Source organism: Bombus bifarius, unplaced genomic scaffold (assembly GCF_011952205.1).
Source record: "Bombus bifarius isolate JDL3187 unplaced genomic scaffold, Bbif_JDL3187 scf7180000008166, whole genome shotgun sequence".
NCBI lineage: Eukaryota > Metazoa > Arthropoda > Insecta > Hymenoptera > Apidae > Bombus > Bombus bifarius.
This window is the reverse complement of record NW_022884488.1, coordinates 1,640,324-1,648,544: the sequence shown is the minus strand read 5'-3', so window position 1 is coordinate 1,648,544 and position 8,221 is coordinate 1,640,324. Positions and strand designations below refer to the sequence as shown.

The following is an 8,221-nucleotide window of genomic DNA, read 5'->3' as shown; positions in this document are numbered from 1 at the left end:
ATAATTTGTACTGATACTATATTTATTTAATTTTATATAGAATTTTATGATTATAATTATATATATTTATTTATTTATTTATGGTACATAGTAAGTCATAACAGAGGTTATAATATTATTTTGAATTTAATGAAAAAAAACAATTTTAGTGCTACCATCTAACAATATTTACGTAAAATAACGTTTAATATGCCGGTAAAGCTAGGCGTGACAACAGTTATATCTATTTCCATTGACTGTAATATTATGCAAGTTAAATGACAATGTTTATTTATCAAATATTTCATCAGAAAAATTAATAATTCAACATTAAAACTATTTAAGATGTAGTTCTTAAAATTCTACATTTTCTCAATTTTTTGCCACTTTCTGGTTATTGTTTATCACATATTGTATTGTAACACGTGAAGGTATCATTTGATTTCATTATCGCAATCATGGAAAGTGATGATCAAGGACAAGTTTTTAATAATGAAAAATTTAATGGTATACACATAAATGGGGGAGATAACAGTTTGAGAGAGAAGGTTATGTTATAAAATTGATTTAATTAGAATATTTTTAAATTTTTATAACGGAAGAGAATATATGAAACATTTTTTTTTAATTATCTCATCTTTCTTTTTAGTTTATGTTATATCTTATTTAAAATATGATAATAAAATATAATATATTACTTTTACTATCTGCAATTGTAATATTTAAAAAAGTTGAACATATACTATTATACAATATGTAATATAAAATTTAATTTATTCTTATCATACTGTTAGTAATAAAGAAACGTTATTAGGTTTTGTCAATAAGAAGCGAGGAAAGCATTTTTAATGAAGCATCAAGAAAGATTGATAATTTCATGAAATCAAATATAAAAACAAAAAAGGATTCAAAAGAACTAAACAATGATAATGGAACTGGTACTATAGATTGTTCAGGGCAAAAAAAATTAAAAAAACAAGTTCAAACTGGAGAGATTACGCCCTTTCAAGCAATTGAAAAACAGTTTGATTTGTTAAAAACTAAAGGGTATATGATATTAATAAAATTGTTATAAGTAAAAATTATAAAAACTAAACTTAATATTCATTTTTCAGGACATTTAATAAATCCTCTCATTTACTTGATCTTGAAAAATACCTTCGACAGCAGGCTGAACTTGCCAAACAAAGAAAACGTTTGAAAGAAAATTCAAAGGCATCTAAGTATACTAGTAATAATGCAGTAACAATTAAAAAGCCAAAATTATTAAATACTCATCCTAAAGAATTTAAAATAGCGAAAAAAACAAAAATCGAAGCTAATAAGAAGAAATTAGTTTCTGAATTTGAAACATCAAAAAGTTTAAATAAAAACAATGATATTAATTATGAAACAGAAGATAGTAAGTTTAATCAAATTGAGAATTCTACCAAAGAGGCTAAACATTCAAAAAATGAATTCATTTCCTGTAATAGTTCCGAAGATAATACTAAAGAGACATTGATTGAAAATACAACAAACATTAAATTTGCAGATATAACTAATGATTCTGAAAGTGAATATGTACCGAGTGATGAACAAATAGATTCAGGTACATATTATCACTAGTTTAATTTGAAACTTAATATTTATTAATGAAGCATCATTTTTTTTTAATTTTATAGCAGATGAAGGAAAATCATGTAAAAAGAGAAAATCTCTTACCAAATCTGTTCATACAAAAAGAGGTAAACATAGTGATTTATCATAAAATTAATCATTATAATATGTCACTTTTATTAATAGAGAATTATGTGAATTTTAGTTTTGGATGATGGAAATGAAGAGATGTATAGAGAAAGGGTAGAGAAAAGTGGTTATCCAAAAGATGAACCACTACACAAAATAGATAATTTATTTAAGATCCCTCAATCTATATGGAAAAAGTTATATAAGTATGAATAATTAAAAGACTGATTTTTATATATATCTATTATGTGTATATATAAATTTGACTAATTTTTTTAGATATCAGAAAGTGTCTGTACAATGGTTGTGGGAACTGCATCTTCGTGGCTTAGGAGGGTTACTAGGTGATGAAATGGGTTTGGGAAAGACTGTTCAAGTAATTGCATTTCTTGCAGGTTTAGATTGTAGTGAATTATTGTCAGATGGTGGAAGGTACATACTTTCTGTTTATTGATTATTTTAACAAAGTCATAATACATATTTAATTAATAACAACTACTTATTCATAGGTTCAGAGGTTTAGGACCAACTATAATTGTTTGTCCAGCTACTCTAATGGAACAATGGGTAAAGCATTTTCATGAATGGTGGCCTATTTTAAGAGTGGCTGTTCTACATCAATGTGGAACTTATAATGGTAAGATAAAATCATTTGTTACTTACTACACTAACATATAATAATAATGTGATATTTTATCACTTTTATATTATTAATAAATATCTTTTCAGGTAATTTGGAGTATTTAATGCACTCTTTAAAATCTGGTGGTGTATTAATTACTTCTTATTCTGGTATGCTTATACATAAAGATTTACTTGTAACCAGTCAATGGCACTATGTCATACTTGATGAAGGTCACAAAATAAGAAATCCACAAGCAAAGGTAGTTTTTTGCTTTTAATTTGTGACGATTTTACAATTAGGTACAAAAGCAATTGCAACTGAATTCTTGTAGATCAGTAAAGCAGTAAAGGAATTCTCTACACCACATCGACTTTTGTTAACGGGTAGCCCTATGCAAAACTCCTTAAAAGAACTATGGTCCCTCTTTGATTTTATTCTACCTGGCAAGTTAGGCACTTTACCTGCATTTTTAGAGCATTGTGCAGCCCCTATAACTCGTGGAGGATATACAAATGCTTCTCCTTTGCAAGAAGCTATCGCGCTTCAGGTCGCTACAATGCTTAGAGATACTATTACACCATATATGCTCCGAAGAACAAAAAATGATGTGCAACATCATCTTAATCTACCAGAAAAGAACGAACAGGTTTGTTACACATTAGGATATTTTGTAAGAATTTATAATTTCATATCTCAATTCATGTTTTTTAGGTACTGTTTTGCAGTTTAACAGGAGAACAAAAGGAATTATATAAAGAATATTTACGTTCTGCAGATGTTAGTTTCATTTTGCATGAAAAGAGTAATTCAGTAAGCAGAAGATACAGGGCTCGCCTCCTCATAGCATTATCAGTGCTTAGGAAGATATGTAATCATCCTGATTTGTTTCTTTATACAAATCCAGTTGTAAGTTTATAATTTATATATTTTATTTAAATTATAATTTAATTTATATTATAATATTTATATAATATTCATTGTATTTAATTAAATGTATATTTAGGATTCAGATGAAGACATTGATGTATCAAATGAAGCATTGGAGAAATTTGGATACTGGAAGCGCTCTGGTAAAATGATAGTGGTTCGGTCCCTTCTTAAAATTTGGAAGAAACAGGGACATAGAGTACTTCTTTTTACTCAAGGGAGACAAGTAAATAAGTTATATAATTGTTTATAAACATACGTTATGTACAAAACAATGTATAACAAAGTTTTATTTCCAGATGATGCATGTTTTAGAATCTCTAGTACAAAGCGAAGAATATTCTTATTTAAGAATGGATGGAATTACTTCTATGTCACAACGACAAGAAACAATTCGTTTATTTAATAAGGTATATATATATCGATAAACGGAAAATGTATTCTATTAATATTTTAAGTCTTTTTGTAATTTGATCTTTTTCATACAGGATCCATCATATTTTGTGTTTTTGTTAACTACGCGTGTTGGAGGTCTGGGAGTAAATTTGACTGGAGCAAATCGAGTAGTTATTTATGATCCGGATTGGAATCCAGCAACTGATGCTCAAGCAAGAGCACGTGCATGGAGAATTGGACAAAACAAAAAAGTTACCATTTATAGACTTATTACTGCTGGTACTATTGAAGAAAAGGTAAAATCTTAAGTTTTTCTTTTGCTGAATATTTCGAAGTATTTATGAGATAATGTTTTGTTTCAGATGTATCACAGACAAATATTTAAAATACTTCTTGCAAATAAGGTTTTAGAAGATCCACGTCAACATAGATTATTTAAAACTTCCGATTTAGTTGAACTTTTTAATTTTAATGAATCTATCGATAATAATTCTAGTGAAATAGATCAATTATTCGGACAATCTAGACTAGTTTCTTCGTCTACCAAATTTTCACCTAATAAAATTGAAAAAATGCGAAAATTAGCAGCTACGCTTAGTAAAAATATAAGTCAAAATACCTCAAACTCTACACCTGTAATACAAATAGCAAATGCTACAGAGAATCATTATGTTTCAAGTTGCCATAATAATAATATTGATCAAGATATTTTAAAACACAATTATGAAATATTCAAGGATAATTTAACAAAAGAAGGTATTAGAAACGAGAGTAATCTTCATAAAAAAAATGAAGATATACTTTTTTCTGCACATCAAGAAAGTACGAATGACAACAATATCCAAAATAAAATTTCAAAAGATATTGAATACAATACAGACAACATCTTAAATAATAAACTGGAAGATGAAGATCATACATTAACAAGTAGATCAAATTTTGATATTAAAATACATGAAACATCAAATAAGGCTACTGTACAATGTCTATCTAATGATGCTAATATAACTGAAATTTTAGATAGAAATAACGAAACAGTAACATGTAATGTGAATATGAATGAAGATACGTTGCCAAAATTAAATAAAAATCATTGCAAAGAAAAAAGAAAAAGAAGTTCACGATTAGAAGAGCATGCTGCCTCAGCTCTATTTGAAGGAGAACGTGTCTCACATTTAATTGGACGACGTCTTGGACGTTCTCTGGCCGAGGAACCTAAACCAATTGAAGATGATCAATACGTCTTAGAAAAATTATTTGCCAAAGCGAGTAATTACTCTCTTATTATATGAGCGTATTTTCTATTAGGATTTTTTATATACAATAATAGTAAAATATATAAAATATTCTTCCTTAGGCGTGACTTCTGCTTTTCAACACGAGACAGTATTATCAAATTCAGAATATAATTCTGATGACAAAAATCCAATGCAACGATTAGCGCGCGAAACAGCGCAAGAAAATATGGACAGTATTCGTAAATCTCGTAAGTGGTGTTGGAAGCCTATGTGGAATTCTATGTCACCAAAAAATGACTGATTTTTATACATGTATATAAGTAATTAACATTTAGTTTATATAATTTATTGAAAGTGATTCTTTATTCAGTGATCTTAAATTTTCCAATTAAACAAAAAAATAATTATTGATGTAAATGTATGTTTACAGAAAAATAACACTTTTTTGAAACTAAATCAAGTATATAAGTACAACTTAATGAACATTTATGAACTTTTCCAAAACCTTATGTTAAAACAATCTTTTTTGTATTTCCATTGTAAATTAATTTCTATTTTTTTAATTGTGTATAAAATATTGCGTTAATATATAATCATTTATTAATTAAATATTAAACTATTTTTGTATATTAAATATAATGATACATTATTTTATAATGTATTATTTCAGTGGTTTAGAAACAATAACTTTTTTATTTTACTATTTTTAAGCATACAATAATTTCACCCCACTATATTACCTATACGAAATAATTTATATCTTAGGCACTTACATGTAAAAGATAAATTGGAAAATAATTGATAGATGTAAATATTTTTACAATAAAAAAATGCTGCTCTCTTTTGCTAATTAGATCAATCAAATATTTTGTCATGTATTAATCTTTTGTATACTATCTATAATTTTTTCGTAATTGCAAATAAAATAAGTTACAATATGTATATACACATATATATACATATTGTAATTTATTATTAAATAGTCACTAAAAAATATAAAAACTTATCTGTATAAACTAAATTTCTATTTACATTGATTCTTTACTACATTTTACATTCAATGTCTTAGAAATTCTTCCAGTGTAGGACCACCCCTACCTAAAGGATCTTCAGGAAACATAACATAATTTCCTACAAATGTTGGGATCAATAATCTCTTTTCAATTGTATCACGCCACTCTGGTTTTTCCAAATATAAATCTCTATATTGGTCTGAAGAAACTACGATACCTCCACACATTGTTGCATATTCTAATATATACCTAGAAGTGATAAGGAATACTATTTTATAAAATAAATAGTTCTCACAATAGCTAAAAAGAAAAACAATTTACCTATCATCGTAAGGAGTTATCCGTTTACCACCAATAACACGACTTGGTGTAAAAATTACTATTCCATCTGTGTATAACTTTTCAAGTAATGGGTGGTTTAATGATCTTCTATAATGAGGTACAAATACTTTAACAGAATGACCCCTCTTTTGGAAATACTCTACGACTATCTTGATTCCTTCCTCCGCAAATATTTTATGTTTACGATACCTAGAAAATATTAAATTGTTGCTGCACGTATAATTATAATACATAAATTAAATATAATCTCCAAATAATCAATCATCATACGCCATAGCTATATTGTTGCCGTCAATAACTATCTCCCGTAAGCTATTAAGTGGTTGAGGTACAGATGATCCAGTTGTAGATAATTGGGGATATGATATAAAGCTAGGCTCAAAAGTAGTTTGAAATCCAGGATTAGAAAAGTCATATAAATTAGGATAGTTATATGCAACTGGCATATTATATACAAGTGGTAATGTACTTGTACTAGAGATAGTAGGTATAGTAGATGTATCAATAGTAGATGTATAAACAGTGGATATAGTAGGTATAATAGATGTATTAAATGTAGTAGATATAGTAGATGTAGCAGATGTATTAAATGTAGTGGATATAGTAGATGTAGTAGATGTAAATGTAGATGTAGTATAGTTTGTTACTGGTCGTTTGAAATTTCTTAATCTTTGAGTTGTCTTTGGTTTTATCATTATAATGTTCTTGCTTATATTATGAGGTTTAGGAAATTTCAATCTACGTTTGCTGAAAGGTAAACAAGTTATCGCACTTTCTTCTTCTTCTACTTTTTTGTTTTTTGCATCCTTTTCAGTATTTGTTTCATGTTGCAATATATCTTCATTGGATTGTAAGCAACTAAGATTGTTTTTATTTGGTGTAGTATCTATCATAAAAATTCTGTCATTCTTCTTTCGATCTATAGGTTCTTCTTCTGATTGATTTACAGATGGTACAAAAGTTTCTATGGAGAGTAGAGAAGTTTTTGCACATGGTGAACTTTTCACAGATTGTGGAGGAACTTTTGCACATGGTGGAGTTTTTACAGATAGTGGAGGAGTTTTTGCACTTGGCACAGGAATTTTTACAGATTGTGGAACAGTTTCTGTAGAGGGTGCAACAGTTTCTGCAGATGGTGGAACAGTTTCTACAGATGATGGAACAGTTTCTCCAGATGATGGAATAGTTTTTGTTGATGACCATACCACAACAATATCATCTAAACTTTGATTTATAGAATCTGATACCAAAGCTATAAAAAATTAAATTGCAATAATATTCTTAATTAGAAAAATGTTATTATTTTATAGGAAACATATTTTTTACCTATGTTTTCATCATCTAAATCGATAATTGTATTAGATACTGAAGGACAAGTTGAATTATTTTCTGATAATGCAACAATGTTCTTTTTCCTTTTCTTCCTTGGAGGTCCTTCTACTGCAGTTTTCGTTTGACTTAATGTTTCATTTGAATTACATTGAGGATTTCCTTCACCATTTATTGACAAATCTAAGAATCTCTTTCTTGTTTGTAGTTCTTGTTTACTTTCATCATCTTTATTATTTAATTCATTTTCATTATCGCTTAAAATAATAACGCTATCTTGTAAAGACTCTTTTGCAAAGCAAAAAGAATCTTTTCTTTTGTTAAAGACTTGATTAGTATTACATGATAGTCGTTTTTGTGCTTGTGCCCATCTTTTGTTACTACAATTACAAAAACAAATGCTTATGTGTGTATATAAGTCTACATTTTATACATATCGTACAAATTCTCTTTGCATTTTCTATTACCTTAATTGGATATGTTTCAGTGGACTTTCATAGAATGTTCGTTTTACATGTTTTTGTACTTTTTTTTTTCTTGAAGATACTTTTTCTTTCCTTGGTTTTGAATTTTGGTAACAAATTATAACAGAGTTGTTTAAAGTGCTCATTTTTAAATCATTTTTTTAATATTTCACCTTATTA

General features: G+C 27.5%; 2 protein-coding genes across 6 annotated transcripts; one reads left to right on the top strand and one right to left on the bottom strand.

Annotated features, from left to right (window-relative positions):
• The first annotated feature begins 207 nt into the window (after positions 1-207).
• LOC117209151 (DNA excision repair protein ERCC-6-like) lies at positions 208-5,349 on the top strand. 5 transcript variants are annotated; one of them, XM_033450833.1, is made up of 15 exons: positions 208-527; positions 794-1,002; positions 1,095-1,570; positions 1,644-1,706; positions 1,784-1,913; positions 1,987-2,139; positions 2,217-2,344; positions 2,437-2,591; positions 2,664-2,978; positions 3,044-3,238; positions 3,336-3,485; positions 3,559-3,669; positions 3,748-3,951; positions 4,018-4,924; positions 5,013-5,349. In XM_033450833.1, the coding sequence occupies exons 1-15, from the start codon at positions 438-440 to the stop codon at positions 5,192-5,194; spliced, it is 3,468 nt and encodes a 1,155-aa protein (XP_033306724.1). In that variant the 5' UTR covers positions 208-437; the 3' UTR covers positions 5,195-5,349. The 5 variants fall into 5 exon arrangements, with proteins under 5 accessions (XP_033306724.1, XP_033306723.1, XP_033306722.1 ...); XM_033450832.1 differs by having other exon boundaries at positions 794-1,026; positions 1,647-1,706; XM_033450831.1 differs by having other exon boundaries at positions 794-1,026.
• Positions 5,350-5,896: 547 nt separating this feature from the next.
• LOC117209152 (mucin-5AC-like) lies at positions 5,897-8,187 on the bottom strand. The gene is made up of 5 exons (XM_033450836.1): positions 8,045-8,187; positions 7,575-7,957; positions 6,519-7,500; positions 6,228-6,437; positions 5,897-6,155 (listed from the first exon to the last, which is right to left on the bottom strand). The coding sequence occupies exons 1-5, from the start codon at positions 8,185-8,187 to the stop codon at positions 5,951-5,953; spliced, it is 1,923 nt and encodes a 640-aa protein (XP_033306727.1). The 3' UTR covers positions 5,897-5,950.
• Positions 8,188-8,221: the final 34 nt, after the last annotated feature.

What these genes read in the sequence shown, in the direction of transcription:
- LOC117209152 (XM_033450836.1), bottom strand. Translation starts at nt 8,187, where the DNA reads ATGAGCACTTTAAACAACTCTGTTATAATTTGTTACCAAAATTCAAAA. An exon ending in GGCAACAATATAGCTATGGC is followed by an intron (nt 6,438 to 6,518) that starts GTATGATGATTG and finishes AATATTTTCTAG; the next exon opens with GTATCGTAAACATAAAATAT. An exon ending in ATAACTCCTTACGATGATAG is followed by an intron (nt 6,156 to 6,227) that starts GTAAATTGTTTT and finishes TATCACTTCTAG; the next exon opens with GTATATATTAGAATATGCAA.
- LOC117209151 (XM_033450831.1), top strand. Translation starts at nt 438, where the DNA reads ATGGAAAGTGATGATCAAGGACAAGTTTTTAATAATGAAAAATTTAAT. An exon ending in ATATGGAAAAAGTTATATAA is followed by an intron (nt 1,914 to 1,986) that starts GTATGAATAATT and finishes TAATTTTTTTAG; the next exon opens with ATATCAGAAAGTGTCTGTAC. An exon ending in TTCTTTATACAAATCCAGTT is followed by an intron (nt 3,239 to 3,335) that starts GTAAGTTTATAA and finishes ATGTATATTTAG; the next exon opens with GATTCAGATGAAGACATTGA.